The sequence below is a fragment of the Abramis brama genome, assembly GCF_963993115.1.
Source record: "Abramis brama genome assembly, chromosome: 22".
Taxonomy (NCBI): domain Eukaryota; kingdom Metazoa; phylum Chordata; class Actinopteri; order Cypriniformes; family Leuciscidae; genus Abramis; species Abramis brama.
Genome location: NC_139984.1, coordinates 25,053,252 through 25,072,859, shown reverse-complemented (window position 1 = coordinate 25,072,859; position 19,608 = coordinate 25,053,252). Strand labels below are relative to the sequence as shown.

Below are 19,608 nucleotides of genomic sequence, written 5' to 3'. Positions count from 1 at the left end.
GAGATATAAACTCACAATTGCGTGATATAAAGTCAGAATTGCGAGATATAAACTCAAAATTGCGAGAGAAAAAAAAGTCCTTTTTTTTCTGAGGAAAAGGACTTTTTTCCTCAGAATTACGAGTTTATCTCTCACAATTCTGACTTTAGAACACGCAATTGCGACTTTATATCGTGCAATTCTGACTTTATAACACAATTGCGACTATATTACGCAATTTTGAGATAAAAAGTCAGAATTGTGAGATATAAACTCGAAATTGCGAGAGAAAAAAAGTCAAATTCTAAGAAAAAAAGACTGACTTTTTTCCTCAGAATTGCAAGTTTATCTCTTACAATTCTGACTTTAGAACACGCAATTGCGACTTTATATCACGCAATTTTGACTTTATAACACAATTGCGACTGTATTTTGAATTGCGAGATAAAAAAAGTCGCAATTACCTTTTTTATTTTTTATTCTGTGGCGGAAACAAGCTTCCATAAATTTAATTAGGTGAGCAAAAACCAAGAGCAAAGTGTCTGTTGTCTTTTTTTTATGTTGTGAAAGGACAATAAAACAACAAGGTAAGAAAAAAAGCCTTATTAATATTACGTACATACCTGTAGCTGAATGTGCATAACATAAACCAAACCGTTGGTGGTTTATGTTATGCACATTCAGCTATGTACGTAATATTAATAAGGCTTTTTTTCTTACCTTGTTGTTTTATTGTCCTTTTCAATTATCCAAATAATAATCTGATCACAACAAAAGAGATTTCATTCACAAACAAACACACACTTACCTGAACTTCAGACATGGTGACTGAAATATTGCTGGGCTGCACCGTGAGTCGGACGCACTGCTCCAGTCTGGAGGCGAAGCGTTGGGGCTCATCAGCTCTCTCACAGCGGTCCTTACGCGAACATCTAAACACAAATATTACTCAGCAGGAGGGACAGCGCCATTACTATCGATTTCTAAGAATAATCAAACAGGGAGATCAAGCGCATACTTTATCAGAAAGCTGATTAGATTCGGAAGGTAACGCTGTGTTGTGTGATGAGGAAGGAAAATTTAGTAGTGTTCAAAATGAGGGGTTCTGGAGGATTTCTGGACCCTCAGAGACTCCCGAAGGCACTGCTGAATCATTTCCATGACATAACATGATGGGTTTATTCATCAAGCATTTCATGTTTTTGTCCAAACCAAAACCAAACAAAATTACAAAAACTAAACAAAGCAAAAATATTTGTGCAACTATAATAATGTGTCCCTATAAAATTAGCTAAAACTGACAAAACCTTCCAGGGATGCCCTGAGTTGAAAAAATGATTCCTAAATAAAAGTATTTTTTTAAAAATCACTCTTTTTTTAATTCTTTACTTTTTTCTCTTTACAAAATGCTAGAATAACAGTCAAATAGCAAGTTCATCATCAAGCATAGTACATACTTTGACTGAATATGCTTTTGTAAGTTGCTTTGGTTTCTCTTTTTTTTTATTTAGCCAAAATCTCATTGACTAATATATTAAACATCAAATATGTTCTGATTGGCTGTTATTGTGTCTTTTAGCAAAGCATTTTGAGCATGAACAGACAAATTGTCACTGTAAACTTGTTACGTAACAAATAGATATGTATACTTAGACGGCAGACACGTCGGCGCACCCGCCATCTTGGAACGTTCAGCGTGTCGTTACTCGCAGTAAGAATCAATGATGTGACAACATTGCGCAGCTTCTGGTTTTGAAACTGCCCGGTTATACATTTTATGTTTTTACTTTTACGATGTTAACTTTTTATGTCGTGTTAGCTGTTGTGCAGGCCTTCGTCTTCTTGTATTGTGTTAGTTTAGCATAATCATCTCCTGAAGTCTATTGCAGATATAGATGTTCATATTTGCCAAACTATGGTTGCAGACGCTCAGTCAGCTTGCTCTCGAATGTTCACGTACCGGCTTTGACCGTTCCAATATGGCGGACCGCTTACACATAGAGGCCCTTAGAAACAGCCGTTAATGAGACATCTATGTATATATGACGTCAAGCATAGTGTCAACAAAGCAATTAGCTTTATATTAAAACAAAACAGTCTACAGTATGTCCCCATTCATATAGCCATGTAAACGTGCGTGTATGTGTGTGCGAGCAGCTGTGGAGTCAGGAGGTGAAGTTACTCACACACTGTGCAGGACACACCAGCCGCAGTGGGGATCACCAGAAGCCAGACACTCGCTACAGCTGCTGTACTGCTCACAGCTCTCCACCGGCACACGGCTCACCTACAGACACACAAGCCTCGGAATTAATTCTCAAAATCTCACTAGTTTTTATTTCAACATGTATTTTTATTTCCAGTTGCAGTTAGAAAATAGTTCCATCTAACAAAAAATTTTACTTTCCCACACAGTATCAGTTAGACGGAGTTAGCTTAGCTATATGCTAATGCCATATTCTGACTGGAATCAGCTCTAAGTGTTCTGTGAGAAATGTTCAAGTTAAGATCATTTGACAGGATTTGTTGCATAATGTTATATACCACAGAAATTATTTGACAGATTCCATCCCCCATTTTTAAAAAACAGTATAAAAAAGGAAAGAGCAATGAATCAAATAGTATTAGCGTCTAGAGCAAATAAAGTTGAGTTTCCGTCCGTATATATTAGTGCACATTTATAGATGCAGTTTAGTTTTGGTTGTGGGAAACTACTTTTGTTTTTGGCAGACGCTTTTATCCAAAGTGGCTTACTTTGAATTCAAGGTAGGCTATACGTTTTATCATGTTCATGCTGGATCGAACCCACAATTACGGCATTGCTATGGCAAGACAGACAGATGGAAATATCTAATGATCAACCTGCTTGATGCTTTCAGAGTGCTTTGTGAAATCTGAGCACTGCGGCCCAAAACAGAGGTTGCCACATTCACCATCACTGTCAGCAGTTCAACAAACACACACTTACTCATTCACACAGACATCTTGCATATTACAAACGTCCAACATAGAGAACAGCTTGCTGAAACTCGCAGAGAAATATTGAGAGCCACCTACACATGTCTACTTTCATTTAGTTTCATTCAGCCATCATAATGTCTGACTGGCAATCGATCGGCTCTCAGGAGACTGACTCCATTCCAAATCTAGACAGCTCCCTACCTAGACAGCATTTTTATTTATATAGGCAGCATCATAGGATGCTTGCGACAAGCTCAAATAAAGTCCAAAGTGGTGGACAAAGTTGTGAGAATGTTTTAAGTGCAAAATACCGTGTTTACGTTGTGATTTATAAGGTTGTAGGCCTAATACGAAAGGACAAAAGGATTAAAAGGAGAGAAAAAAAGACAAAGAAAATGGCAGACGACGGAGTACTAATGCAACAGTTTGACATATCAAATACAAAGTGTTGTGGTTCTGGGTTTTTTTGGGCCTGCCATAAAAGAATGAGAGATTGCAGTTCTTTGTGGTAGGGAGTGTTCGGAGTCTGGAACATTTCAATTAAGCCGATTTTCCAATCGGAGAGTTGAGTATTGTGTCCTACCTCTGCTCTTTGTTTAAACGTCAGGGCTGGAGACTATTATACAGCAGCCATTCATACGAAAGAGAGAGAGAGAGCTCTCATCCCTCTCTATTTAAACGGCTGAAAGAGAAACCATTCATCTCTCTACAAGAGGAGGAGGAGGAGAAGCAAGGGGTGTATTAAATATAAATAACATCTGCAAAACGAGGCACGAGGCATTTGGGTCACAATGGAAAATTATCTCAATCAGAAAGCGTAGCAACTTTCAGCTGTGTTCGAACTCAGTGGCTCTGAAATGAGCCTGGACCCCTCATAAGAGTGCAACAAAATAAAAAACAGATACAAAATACAATATGTTAATTTTTCAATAAAATAAAGTCAAAATAAACAAAAAAAATATAAAATGCTGAAAAAGACAAACTATGATTAATATAATAAACATAAAATAAAGTGTTAAATAAATATAAAATAATATAAAAAATATTGAACTACTAAATTGCATAATATATAACAAAACATTTTACTATATAAAATAATGTAAAAAGAAGAAAATAAAACTAAATTAAAGTTTGATTGAATATAAAATAAATATAACAGTATAGAAATTAAAATATAAAATTATATAAAACAAAATGTTTAACTAAAAAAAAACAATAATAATGGCGTGAAGTGTGCCACTACCGATCGCTAACACTTTTGCAATTCCTCGCCTCGTTCCTGATCCCTGTCAGAATTCGTACGGCGTGCAGATGTAATTGAGGATGGTGTGTTTTCTTTATTCTGTGTGAGGTTTGGACGAACCCACCGCATGTAATTGCGCCATCTGTGCAATTTGGGCCAAAAATTGGTCATGCTCTAAAGGAGGCTGTGATGATCGATGGCTTATTTTTTCATCCCCAAAACACACACACACCTCAGAGAGCAAGTGCACATTTTCCATGAACACGCAGTCCAAATGAATAGGTCAATCTTTTGCCCCTCCCCCCCTTAAAATGACACTAATTTAGAAAGAGCAAACTTTCTAGACTAGGAGGCCTTTTCTTTCTTTTAACGCCCCCGTTTTTAGCCCTCCCTGTTCATCTATCTTCAATTTGGCCTTGCACAAAAGAAGAAATGGCAGATGAAACCATAGATCATGGCCAGGAAGCCAGACACAGCCCAGAGGGAGAGGATGAATGGGGGAAAAAAAGAAAGAGAATGAGAGAAGAGAGAGATTCCATGCGGCCAAAACCATTTGCAGGTTGTTTCTCGGTACACGGTGAGAGTACTTGTTACTCCAGATCCACATTAAGCCAAGCTACAGAGGTGAAGCTCTGCTAATATAGGTTCCATTTCTTAAAGAATATCTCCCACATCAAACATAAATTATGTATCGCCATCAAACCAATGAAAGCCCTGAGGGGTAAATGTCCATGGTTAAAGGCCCTTTCACACTGGACGCGATTTTGACGCACGAATAATTCGCGCGATGGTTTTATTTTTTGATCAGCTGTTTGTGTAATGAGTGCTTCCACATCGAACGCGAATGTGCTGCGGCGAAAAAACAACTTTTTTTCGTTTCGATGTCGATTTTTTTTTTACTTTTGCGGCGACAGAAAAGGCTTCAGCCAATCGCATACTACAAGGACAATGATCAACTCGGTTATCATGACTGTGAGTATGTTGTGTGATAGTCGTTGTATAGTCCTGTGCTGTGTAGGCTAGCAGGCTAAACTACATTTGGGATAGAAAGCTAATCGTCAAAGATAGAGACAGAGACCGTGTTTACGCGGCTCATGTGATGGGTTTTGACGCGAACTATTCGCACACGAACTATTCGCTTTTTCGTTACGCATCCGGTGTGAAAGGGCCTTAATCTGGGTCAGAGTCCCAACACTGTTTCAATGATAAACAGCATCCTGGGACGCAACATCTGCGGTCATATAACTGACGGGACACACCTGTAACACCAAATTTGAAATTATAGTACATCTGTAAAGCCAAAACTGTCAAAATATTCACACCTGTGACTATAAATCAACTGAAACCTTAGTAATATTAGTAATAGCTGTACACATTCTACAGTTCGACTGATAAATATACTTAATATTTAATTAAATATGGAATATTGATGTCTTTAATCATATTGGTGTGGAGGAATATTTCAAAGTGTAATATGAGCCAACTTGAGGCAGTGATTTTACCACAGTTATGGGGGTTTATTTAACCATGGTAAAATCATGGTAACTCACAACCTTTTGTAGCTTATTGCTTTTAAAGCAGGTAAAACTGTTTGTGGAAACCATAAAGCGTTTAATGATTCTTAGATGATCAGAATGCTCAAAACAACAGCATTTGTTTCAAATTAAAGTATTTATAAAAGTATTCATTTCTTTAAAAAAAATATATGTTAAATGGTAGAGTACCTTTTCTAGTATCAGACAAAATTATAAATTGAGTGAGAATAAAAATATTAAAACAAAACTTTACAATTATATATATAACACCCTGTTGTTTCTCTTCGCTTCTTTTTCACTGATCAGGGTTAACGTCAAGTTTTAATTTGAAACATTATATTTTGAGGTATGAAACAATATTTTGATGCTTTTTCTTTTTAAAGAGACATGAACTAGCGGTTACTGCACATGTTCTATAGAGACACTGAGACGTGTGTGTTCAAATCTGTCCATTTCTCTCTTTCTGATGATTTCCTGCTCTCTTTTTACTCTCTTCATCAAAAGAGTGGCAACAAGACCCACAAAAGAATTGTTTTATTATATCAGACATACTTTCCAAAGCACTAACTTGACAGTATAATCAAGTTTGTCTAATTAGCACAGTATGCTGACATTCAGACTCCGCCCCCTCCGGAGGAACCGCACGTCACTGCCATCATATTGGTCACCGACTTAGACAGTTATAATCTACAGCTCCTACTTTAAGATCAAGTTTGGTTACATACTTAAAATACTCTATAATTAGTTTTAAATGGTAGCTTTTGACTGGGTTATATAAAGCAACCTCCCTGTTAACATGATGAACAAGAAATAAAACATAATTAATGTTCAGTATTTTAGTCACTTCATTTCCCAATCTCTTTATTTTACCTCCTATAAATATGTCAAATGCTAAAACAAACTCGAAATTCCATCCATGTTTCTCACAGGGCAAATATGCGAGAAGAAACGGCCTTCACGGTGCAGTGTTATTGAACGCAAGTCTCCAGCTACGAGTTCAATAAACCTCCTGCTTTATCAATACCAGCACACATTCAAGGATTTGTGTGTGTGCAACGTGCATGGTTTATGTATATCACCATGGCAACATCTGGCATCTGGAATGGCTCGCTTGGTCACTATGTCACGTCTGGACGATCTCCTCAGTAAAATCACGGTGAGAAGGGAAAAAAGAACAAATTAAGTATTGCAAAATGACGGGAAAAGAGGCTAGCAGAGAAGAAAAGCTAGCAAAAGAATGAAAATTATGAGTGTGTGAAGGCAATAAATAGCTTCGTCCAGCTGTGAGGTGAACTGTGATTTGGTTTTAATTGCTGGAAGTGTCTTTCCCTGTGTGGTTATGTTTACACTACCAGTCAAAATTTGGACACACTTCAAATTCAAAGGGCGCACCAGTTCTCGCGGCACAATAGGTATAATAATATGTGTGTGTGTGTGTGTACAGTACCAGTCAAAAGTTTGGACATTACTATTTTTAATGTTTTTGAAAGAAGTCTCTTTTTCAAGCCTGCATTTATTTGATCAGTAATATTGTAAAATATTATTACAATTTAAAATAATGGTTTTCCATTTTAATATACTTTAAAATGTAATTTATTTCTGTGATGAAAAGCTGAATTTTCAGCATCATTACTCCAGTCCTTCAGAAATCATTTATATGCTGATTTATTATCAATGTGGAACCTGTGATATTTTTTTTCAGGATTCATTGATAAATAAAAAGTTTAAAAGAACAGCATTTTTCAAAATAGAAATATTTTCTAACAATATAAGTCTTTTTATCACTTTTTATTTTAATATTTATGTGTAACTCATCCTTGCTGAATAAAGTATTAATTTCTTTAAAAAAAAGAAAAAAAAGAAAATGACTAACCCCAAACTTTTGAATGGTTGTGTATATTGTTATACAAGATAAATGCTGTTCTTTTTTTAAACTTTTTATTAATCAAAGAAAAAAATATCACAAATTATAAAAATATTAAGCAATGCAACTGTTTCCAACATTGATAATAAATCAGCATATTAGAATGATTTCTGGAGGATCATGTGACACTGAAGACTGGAGTAATGGCTGATGAACATTCAGCTCAGCCATCACAGAAATAAAATATATTTTAAAGTGTATTAAAATAGAAAATCATTATTTTAAATTGTAATAATATTTCACAATATTACTGGGTTTTTTTCTGTATTTTTGATCAAATAACTGCAGGTTTGATAAGAGACTAACAAAATGTAACAAAAATGTAGTCAAGTGTGTCCAAACGTGTGACTGCTAGCATATACATTTACTTCTACTTGAACACACACACACATAGAGTGAACTGAAGAGCTGGCAGTTTCTCCTTCCATCTTGTCACATTGCCTATATTAAGACGTCCGCCACACAAATCAGATTACAGCCAGCTGATACTTCCTCTCGGCCCTCCGATAGACGAGTACAGAAGAACACTGACCTTCAGAGAGAGAGAGACGTGTAGAGTTTCCTCACTGTACTGTGTTACACAGAAGCCATGAGGTGCAGCTATGTGAGGAAACAATACAAGCACTGTCGTTCTGATCAAAAGCTTCTAACAGAGGGAGTGATACGCATGTACAAATATACACATGCTTTCAAGCCCACATATGCTCCCACAGCGGACACACACTGGGCATTATGCTTGGTGATGGAGCCAAACGCCGCTGTTGAAAGTCGGTCAGTCTCACAGAAACATGTCCAGGTCATATTTCACACTAAAATAAAAGACAGACATCAATAAATAAATATTTGAAATACAATCTAAGATACATTGTAGTTAAAAAATATATCGTACTATTTGTACTGTGACATTTGCATGGCAATTGTGCACATTTAAGCATAAAATAAAAGGTAGCACAATTAATATTACTACCAACTAGTGTAATATTAATATTAATACTAATAAATATTGATATTTCGATATGTATCGAAAGCTCTTAAAGTGACAGCAGTCTAATAAACCTGTCATGTTAATCAAAGAGCAAAAAAACTAAATCACTCGCTGCTCTTGACTGAATAACTTTTGTAACTTTAATTGTAAGCATTAATCTTCATTTTTACAATAAAATAACACTGGATAGTCTTCACATTTGATTCCTTTGATTTCTTATTTGATTACTGACTGTTTACTTGTCTTTTTTTTGTTGTAAATTTAGTTCAACAATTCAAATAAAGCCTTCCTGTTCTGTGTGTAAGCTATTACAACCAAATTACCCAAATTATATAAAAAATATGAGATAACAAATTATCTGTATGGAGGTATATATATGTCAGTTTTCCCTGTGGTATCAAAAATGTTTTCGAATATTGATATTTTCCAAGGAAATTCCAGTATTGAGACAACATTAACTACAACTATTATAGAAATACTATTACTGTTTTAGAGAGAAAGAGAGAGAGAGAGAGAGACAGACAGACAGACAAACAGAGAGAGAGAGAGAGAGAGAGAGAGACTATAGAAATTCTAGTGTTATAGTATATATTTATATATTATAGTAATTCAATATTCTTCCTCATTACAGTAATGAGAATGAGATTTTTTGCATTATAACGATGAGATTTTTGAGGTTGAATGTGCTTCAAAATCATGAAAACATTGTCAAAATGCAAAAGAGAAACTAAACCAAATCATTTTCTTGAAGTCCAAATTAAATATCAGATTTCTTTCTTTTCAATTTGATGCGATATATGAGCTGGACACATTCTTGACAGGTTTTCATGAGTCACCCAAAAAGCATAAACAATATCTCCCCAAACTACATGAGCAATATACCAAACTGACAAATCCATTGATGGCCCTTTTTTTTTTTTTTTTCAGAAATTCCTCCAAGCCTCAGATAAACATTGTAAAGTTTATCGTCCGAACGGCAGCGAGCGCTGTTTAAATCAAGCTAACGCTAATCGAAGTTTCTTCTCGCTTAGTATGGGACAGCTTTATGTCTTCCCGCGGACCCCAGAGCGGGGGAAAGAGATGCCGGGGCTATCAGCAACTTTTAATTAAGTGGGTGTGAATATGGGAAATGGAAAATTGTTCTGTCAACCCGACGAAATGGAGTTTTTGATGTTTGAGGCACAACATGCGCCTCCGCCTGCCGTTTCTATTATCCAATGAAGAGATACAAAATGGAGAAAGAGAAAAAAAATTAAGGAGCAAAGGGGGAGGCGGACGTGAACAACATACGACACATCTTCCTCCAGATCAGCGAGAAAATGGGGAAAGAAACAGCAATATCAGTGAACATTGGTCTCTTCTCTAATGCTGTGTGATATCTCTGTAAGCCTGAGGTACGGAAGTCAACATATTAAATACGGGGCGAATCGGAACGCCGGATTACGGTGTGATTGCGTTTACGGAAAGTTTTTGTTCGCTACATTCAAAGGGGAGCAATAACATCTCTGGCTTTCACGTGAGAACACCGGTCTTCGTTCGTCCACCTCCTCAAACATAATAAAACCTGGAGGAAGAAATACGTGACTCGGGTTAGAGACGCGACGGAGGCTTGTTAGCCGCTGCTGTTGACAAGAGAGATGGCGAGATGTCTCAGATTACGATAAACAGGGAAAGAAGTGAATGCGGGGAGAGAAAAATTAATGAAAGATGGCTTTAAGGAAGCCGGAGTGATCCAATCACAATCTATCTCCCACGACCGCTGTCAGTTCTCAAAGAGGCGGCAATATCTCAGCGAGACGGAGCGAGGGAGAGAGAGAGGACCCGCTATTTGAAAGAAAATGACCCCTGGGGCATCTCTCCCATTGACTCCTTCCTCCATAGGAGGAGGGCCACTTAAAAGAGAGGGGAGAAAGAAAAGAAAAAAGATAGATGAAGGAAAGAAGACAGAACAAATTGCTTCAAACCAATTAATTTCCACTTCTCTCTTTTGCTCGGTCCTCTGGGTCTTGGTGTGCTACAGACTAAAAGAGAGAGCGGCCTCCGTGTGAAACTCATTCACCTCATCCTGTCCAAACCCACTCCTGCAGGTGGACACAGTAAACCAGCAACACATTTGTGGATGAATTTTACAGATGCACTTAAAGATAACAGTAATGCAAATGACAACTGTGACAAAATGTAGTAAGTAAGAAACAATGCAGGATAGGGCTTGATTTTATCCATTAGGCTTTGATTGTGAAAAGTGGACCATGAAATAGTTTATTTAGGAATAAAAGCCTGGTTTATTTAGGACCCTTGAGCCTGGTGAAAAAAAAAGTTTTGTCCTAGCCTATCTGTCCTAGCTCTCCAAGCCTGGTCGGCCAGCTAAACCAGCCTAAATCGCATCAAGATTAGCCTGGTTTAAGGTTTTTTTTTTTTTTTTTTTTTTTTTTGAAGTATAAAATTATAGTATTATACTTTAAAGCTATTTACATGTATATAGCTCTATATGATCCATATACATGAATGATACTTCAAATGTACTTTGTTGAGGAGAGGTGTGCTACTACTTCTAAAGAAATAAATACAAGAGATAAAAACAATCAGACTTACACTGTAGATATTTCTTGGTTCATATCAGATCTGAATATCAAAGAAATCTTACTGGTGGGCTCTTCTGAATTACAGTAGAGACCATTTTAGTATTATTTATTAGATTTTATTTTATTGCAGCTTTATTTCAATTACATTATTTCAAAAACAAATTTTAATAGTTTTGGTATGTTAAATTTATTCAAAACATTTGGTGTAGGTTTAATTTTTATTCTTTTATTTTTTTATTTTTTTACCATTTTCATACAGAAATTGTTAGTGATTTATAAATAAATAAATAAATAAATAAATAAATAAATAAATAAATTATATATATATATATATATATATATATATATATATATATATATATATATATATATATATATATATATATATATATATATATTTAAAGAAACGCAAGTAACATACTGAATTAAACATTATATTTTGAAGTACAAAGCAGTGTTGTCACGATACCAAAATTATTGTTTCGATACCGATACCAAGTCAAGTATTGCGATTTCGATACTTTTTCGATACTTTTCCTGAAAAGGGAGAAACACTCTCAAATATCATTGCTGTGCTTTATTTTAAAACCGGGACAACATTCTAATCATATAACACACTAATAAATGAACATATGAACAGCAGATATATTAAACATTTGAACAAAATATGAAATATCAAAATATAAAAAATACATTAGAGCAATGACATTCAAGGTAAAAAAATATATAAATTTAGCAGCATTATCTCATTTATCATAAGAAACATAAGAGCTTTATCTTGATTCTGAACTTTGAATAAAAATATGAACAGCGATTATATTAAACAATGTTTAATATTGGTAACATATGATAAAGCCTCATTGGTGATATATTTGACATGTGGGGAGAGAGTTGTGGAAGGCCTATACTTCATGTTAAACATAAATATATAGCAGCAAAGACAATGTCAGCAGTGTTGACGGCAAAATAGGCTACAGAATAATTCGTTCTGTATTGAGAGGTGCAATATTTGAAAATCGATAATATTTTTTTTAAATTACATTTATATTGTATTTATGTCAAAACTTTCAAACATCAAAATGTCATTTATTAATATGTATTCGTGTCAAAATGACATAACATGACAAATGACATATTTTGCCTGGAAACGCTTCCAACACGCTTGCGTGTCGCGTGAAAAATAGGCGTCGGTTCTATTTCTAGCATGCACGCGTTTTCCGCGCGTCTCGAGCTGCGTGTGTCACGCAGGCAGTTAACATGGGAGCCGAAATAAAAACGGACACGACACGCAGCCAGTGTGTTGCCGGCCTTACAAATCTTGAACGCGGTCATTCTTAGAAGTATCGATAGCCTACTAATAAATTAAGCAATCGTGACGTTTTTAATTTCCGATTTACTTTGGAAGTATCGGTGCACCGTGCAACAGAGCAAGGTAGGCATCGTACTTCCATATGTCACTCCTCGCGTCATCTTTTTCTACGAGTCGTGGACCACTTGTGCTCGCACATGCAGCCATCTCGCTGTAGTGTTTTGTCACATGACACTGACAGCGGCAGGTTCTTTGCTGCGTGCGTCAGGAAAAAAACACAGACGTCCATAGGGAGGCTTTTTTTTTTTTTTTTAAGTATCGATACTGATAAATTTAGGTATTGTGACGTTTTTAATTTCCGAGTATCGCGATACTTTTGAAGTATCGGTACACCGTGCAACACAAGTACAAAGACTAAAATAGTATTTTCTTGTGAAACACTCTTTACAACTTTGATCCTTTTTAACTGCATAGAAACACTAATAGCACCCTGGCATCACCAAGCATTGGCTACATCTGTTACTTCAGTTACTTCAGAGAAGGATAAAGCGCAAAATCAAACATTTTTGTCTTTAGACTAACATGCACTGATGAATTCCACAAAAAGACCAGGACCATTTATTAAGAAAGTAAATAAGCTAAAGAAATCAAAGCCTGTCTGTATGCTTTCCTTCCATAGCAATGATCTGACCCTAAGGGTTTTACATTCTCACCCACACGCTGACCACAGCAACACCGCTCTCATCTCCATTACAATGGCTCTCAACCTCCAGAGAGTCGGTTGATCACCCTGTGTGGCCACCGCTAGTGCTATGTGCACAACTTCCTGTAAGAGAAGCACTTCCTCCCCCTCGTTTGTATAATAGTTCAAATATTCTTCCTCCATAAAACCTTCTTTCCCAACAAAGCCATTTACAGCTGCACTTAAATCAATATCAGTCCGAGCGAATACACACAGCTCCATTTAAAGAACGTTAGCCTAACGCTCCTCGCGCTAAGTTAATGTGTTGAAGGGTTATCAAGCCCGCCCTCTCAACATGCAATCTCCACGCCGTCCGTATCAGAGGCACTCATACAGAAACCATCTATACCAATTACAGAACCTTTTCCATCTGAAGACGTGGTACATTAAAAACAATTATCGCCAAGCGCTGATGGATCGCAATGTTGGAGCAGCTAACGTGTTTTCGTATGTCTAGGCTGTAGGTGTGCGTGTGTGTGTGTGTATTGGGAACCATTACGGTAAATGCATTCAAAGCAGAGGCAAAATCATCTAACATTGTCAGTCTAGATCTCTCCTTCAGAGCTCACGCTGCTGTGAGCAACTGTACTAAATAGTAAAAGACTCTGGAGCTTAAACCTAAGGGTCTCGATGAGGTTAAAGGTCAGCAGTTGGGCTTGGTTTGTAAATTACAGAGCGATAAAAGGTCAGATGCCATGTGACTGGGCATTTTCTCCCTGCCTGTTATTTCTCGTCTACATTTGAATGTGGCCCTCGAGCTAGCAATATCTTGTTCACCAAAAATGAGTTATTGGGAAATTAATATTAACACTTTCTATGAAGCCTGTGTATATAATGCATTGTAAATGTATTCTTAATGCATTCATAATACCCTTAGAATCAGTTGCATGTTCTTGTAAATAATTAAAAGCAGTTATAATACATTATAATAATAACATATTCATGGAGCCATCTAGAGCATAATGTATGATCAACAATCATGACTCTTTAAAGGTGTAGCCATGAATACGTAAGTATTTTAAACTGTAGCTTGAATTATTTATGACAAAATATGATTACAATCAGTGGTGTAGTGGTAAAAAAAGAGGTGGGTAAACTATAAATTCTGGTGGACCACAACTTGGTCACCCAGTAAGGTGGGCCACTGCCTACCGGTGTATGTGTATCCTGATATGTATCCTGATATACACACACATATACATATACATATATATATACATACATACACACATATGTATGAAAAATATATTTATATATATATGACTTTTTTTTATTTTATTTTTTTATTAATTTAATATGTGTATATGTATGTATATGTATATACACACACATATATACATATATATACATATATGTATGTGTATATGTGTATATGTATATGTATATGTGTACAGTATATATATATATATATATAGTGTTTCTTGAGTAAAGAAAATTAAGTCTTATTCAAACAACCAGTTCATTATTTACCCTTGAATTGCAAACAAGCAGATATATACTATACAAGCTCTTGACAAGCTTTGCGAGATCAAATCAAATTGCTTTATAATGCATTCAAATATCTTTCTAACGCACAACACAGGTTTCATAGAAAGTGTTGTGAGGGAGCTTCCGATTCTCTCTCATCTAGTTTGCCATGAATACCTGCGGGTTGATGATGCAGAGAGAACAACTTAGCAAGAGCCATCTTCATGCCATCAACATGAACTTCCGTGAAGGTTTCTTGCCATCTATTTCCATTCTAAAAGCTCTCTTACATTTATCTCAGCATGAACATGTGAATAACATGATACATTATTTAAATGCTTGCAATGATTCTGTCACATGTATTTCCTCTTAATCTCTGACATTAAACGGTAGAATAAAAGCTTTCATGCCTGGATTTGATCAGGTTTTAAGGACTTTTTGAGGCTGGCGCTGTGGCGCGGTGCTCTAATCAGAGGCGGTGTGGGCCAGACGAGTGTGAATGGGGTTACGGTGATGAAGGAAATGCCCTTTAATGAGAGGAAGACAGGAAGCACTCCAATCAGCCCTTAGTGAGGAGAACATGAAAGCACAAAGAAAGAGGCGAGAGGAAAACAAAGGAAGGAGCGAGACGGAAGGAGAAAAAGAGGAGAGAGAGAATTCTCCAGCCTTCGGTCTGAGTGGAAAAGGGGGGATGGTGGGGGTGACGGAGGGTTTGGACGCTTTCTTTTCCATCAAAAAAGATCAGAGAAGCCCTTCCTCAATTTTTTCTGATAAGTGGTGAATTACCAGAGGCACCGCCGCTTGTGTGTGTGTGTGTGTGTGTGTGTGTGGAAAAGTGGGAAGGGGGCTGACACAGTGTCGAATATCACGTGCAGACAATCACGCTCCGGGTCTCTCTTTTTCACACATGCTCACATACATACACAGTCTAACGAATTCACCATGTGAATCTGTGCAGAATAAAAAAAAACAGCATGTTGAATACAAATTCTGATTTTTTGGGGGGCTTTTCTTTTGTAAAAAAATACAGCATCTTCAAAATTCATACATTCATAAAATTGAAGTCCAACCCAGCTACTGTATACACTTATCAATCAAAGGTTTGGACACATTTGAATTCTTTTGTGGTTCTTATTATCTGGGAAAAAAAACAGGATCCAATCAGGATGAAATCAAAATTGACCCCATTTTACTATGTTGGCGCACATTTCTAGTCTTGTGATGAAAAATTAATCCGTGCAAATTAATTCACACACACAAAATACAATTGTATTCGTAATCTAATCAAAATCTGAAAATGTACTGAAAATGCCCTCTATTTTTCTCATTCAATATTCCGTTTCACTCGTCACAATACTGAGGTAAAGTCTGCCGCAACGTCCGGTTCACACAGACTTTAAATGCTTGAAATTAGTTAGAAGATAAATAAATTGTGCCTACATATACATTTCTTTGCAAAAAATTATTAAAATATGTATTATTTATTATTATTATTATTATTATTATTATGACTCTTATTCTGATAATGAGAATTTGCTTAGTTCAATAAAATGTCTCAACATAATCATAATTATAAATAAAAAATAATAATAATAATAACAAAGGTTGTAAAAATAGGCTACGTGTTCTGTTCAAATTCATGTTAGACAAAATACATACAGTAATAACGCTAATTTTAGTGTAAAAAAGCCTATATTGTGTCAAAATAAACTTATGTAGTTTTACAACCATTAGTTTTCCCCCGATAAAAACTAACTCGATTTAAAATTAAAATGAAAAAAAAGGATAGGTTGGACCAGATGACAAAGGAAAGGCCACAACAAGTGCTCTTGTGCAGTAAGCATTTCCAGGATCTCAAAAAGTACAGAACAGTGCTAGCAACTCTAAAGTTTTTTTAGCAAGCCTAAAAATTTCTAAATTTTAGCAAGCCTAAAAATGCAACACACAGTGAGTCACTTTGGATAAAAACGTCTGTCAAATCAAGGCGAACAATGGCTACACTGAACTTAAGAATCTAAATTCTCATACTTCCATTCGTGTTATATCAACCAAGCGTTTGGAAAACGTGTCTCTTCATTTTCATTCTCTTTGTGTTTTCCTTTTCTATTTGGACTCTTTGGGGACTCATGTGCGTGACCGAACCACACAGCTTGTCCGTTGGGCTCCTCAGAACATTCTAGCCAAATAAAACACGTCGACCATCACAAACAGCACACTCCCTGAAGTCTTACCTCTTTCTCTGTGAGTGTGTAGATGTATTGATGGTCAGGGCTGAACAGCATGTCCCTCAAAATTGGTTTCCCTTCGCTCACCACCACGTTCTCATACAGCAGTGCAGGCTGGGTAATGGAGTTCACCAAGATCTGAAAGAAACAAAGAAGATATACGTTGAATATTAAAGAGCAAATATACTTTGGATTTGTGCAATCTGGCTGCGTTCTGATTTGCTGTTCACTTTGTGCAGCATTCTGGCTTTTAGAAGGTAGAAAAAAAATGGCTTTATAATGAAAATTGAATGAAAGTTGTTGGTTTGGTGTCTCTCTAAGCTGCATAATATATCCATTTAACTCCGCTGCCTTCACATCAATGCTTAAAAGGGAGTAACAGCGGCCTCGAACGATGATAAACAAATGCATCTTGGTCAATAATAAACGCAGCATCACTTTCTGTTTGGCCCACCGTAGCATCAGCCAGAAATATACCCTCTTTTAAGTCACTATCCCTGGTCTTATTGATGCAGGGTCAGGGGAGCGTGACCTCAGCATCCCGTGGTGTTTCAGGGCCTAATGATGTGCTCGGCTCCGGTGCCGTGTCCCGCTGATTAATGACCGTCCCCTTCGCCGAGCGCCATGGGAGCGCATTACCTGGGCCCTCTGACACCACCCCATTGCTAATGAAGAGAGCGCCTGCAGCACCGGGGTATACTAGAGCACCGTCCGACCCACTTACAAAAACACAAAAGCTGGTAAAGCAGTTCGGTTTTCCTCAGAAAGGTCCACAGCACAGAGTGAAAGAGTTGCAGGGAGTTTCAGCCGCCCACACCTGGGAGTCAGTGTGGCCTATGTGGGTCAAACCCTGCAGCTGGTTCAAGAGAACTAAAATTACATCTACAAATATCTGAAAATAGAGTGAACTTAATCAGCAGTTCTGTTCTTTAACTAAAACCTAAAGCTGTGCATCGTGGCCTCATGTAAACTGCCACATTTATAGAACAACATTTTATATGGGCAAAAAAAAATGCATTACAAGTAACACAAGTTACGTAATCAGATTACTTTTCATAAGTAACTAGTAAAGTAATGCATTAATGCAACAAAATATCTGAGTTACTTTTTCAAATAAGTAATGCAGGTTACTTTGTTTTCCCATTTATTGACTGACAGCTCTCTTTTCCACATTCTGAGAGACATTATGAGTACGTTTTAGAGGCGTTGTGTACGCTCTGAAAACATGATGGTTATTGTAGTTGTAGACTAAATGTGAACATGCATTTACTAATCTCACTTGCACAACAACAGATTCAGTATTCCTCAACATGAATACAAACAGTGCGATGCAAACTCAGAATATTATGCGAACCTGCAATAATTAAATGTTTAATATCACACATATACTTTATGTATTTAATCTCACTTTATTAACCAATGTCTTTGCTGCTGACCTTCGATGACCCAATTCAATCATACTAAAAAGCAAAAATTACTTTAGATCACATCACATTTGTGTTCTTCTCCAAAGCTGAAAGAAGCTGCAAAATCAAAATAAGCTGCTTTCTATACAAGTGTGAATTTGCAAAGTAACTTTGCCGAACAAAATATTTAATAAACCAAAACACAAATAGTGAAGAATGTTTAGTAGTGAATAACGAGTGAGTCTCCTCATGACAACTAATATAATTTAAAATGCGTAGATAAATTAGATTGAAAACTATTATATCGTTGGTATGTAAATGAAATATTATATAAAGAAGAAAACTTCAGGCCAGGAAATTGTTACACAAATTTTAATTCAAGGTTTTCCATGATTGTGGGAACCCTGTATATTGTTGCTCAGTGAGGGATAGAGGGTCAAATAACAGCAAAGCAGTCTGGGATTTGGAGTCTGTTGTCTATGTTCCCCCCTCCATCACTTCACTGAGCATTACTCCCGCGGGACGCAGTTCATTATGAAGTAGTGGCAGATAACAGCTCAAGGACATCTCATCCTCTCTCTCAGCCAATCCTTCTGGAACTCATGCCAAGCAATGCTGAAGTTCCTGCAGTGGGGAGCTGAAAGAGAGAGAGTAAGGATCTTCCCCTGTGTCCGAGCAGGAGAATGCATGACATGGAGAATGCTTTAGCCGCATGGAGCAGGAATACTAATCTAGAAAACTGGCCACTGCTATGCGATTTTTGGACATGCCTAAAACTTGCAGGACAATGCAACTAACAAACTCTCCTGCAAGTTTCCCTGCCATATGAAACCGATTAAATGGGATAAACATATATAATTGTTCTTCAAGGGTGAGCAAGAATTGCCATCTGCATTTCCCCGCCCTTTTTTAGAGTCGTGCAGATAGACGTAATTGTGCAATGACTCTTCAAATTGCAGATTCTTGGCAGATGGCCCATCTTCTCCTCAACAGGAAGAAGCAGGAAGAGCTAGAGAACTCTCTGTCTCACACTGCCTTAATAAAGGTGTCAGGAGAGATGAAGTTGGAAGGTGAAAAAACAAAAACAAACCCAGTTCTCCCTACTGACTGCTGCTGAATCCCAATGCACCTTATAGTCTGGAGTATTACTGCTACTGTCTCTGCTTTAGAAATCATTTTCAGTCACTTCCTGGGTAAGAGAACAATGCGATTTAAAGACTTGACCTTTTGACATATAAAGTGACATTTCT

The 19,608-nt window shown here is 36.7% G+C and overlaps 1 protein-coding gene across 1 annotated transcript in view; it reads right to left on the bottom strand.

The window, feature by feature from the left end:
- The window catches only part of plxna1a (plexin A1a), a 207,445-nt gene that overhangs the window by 94,262 nt on the left and 93,575 nt on the right, over nucleotides 1–19,608 (bottom strand). Inside the window, exons 4-6 of the mRNA XM_084099972.1 lie at nucleotides 16,959–17,090; nucleotides 2,166–2,266; nucleotides 788–911 (exon numbers count right to left, since the gene is read on the bottom strand). Coding sequence (XP_083956098.1) covers nucleotides 788–911; nucleotides 2,166–2,266; nucleotides 16,959–17,090 — 357 coding nt within the window. The remainder of the gene's footprint in view (nucleotides 1–787; nucleotides 912–2,165; nucleotides 2,267–16,958; nucleotides 17,091–19,608) is intronic.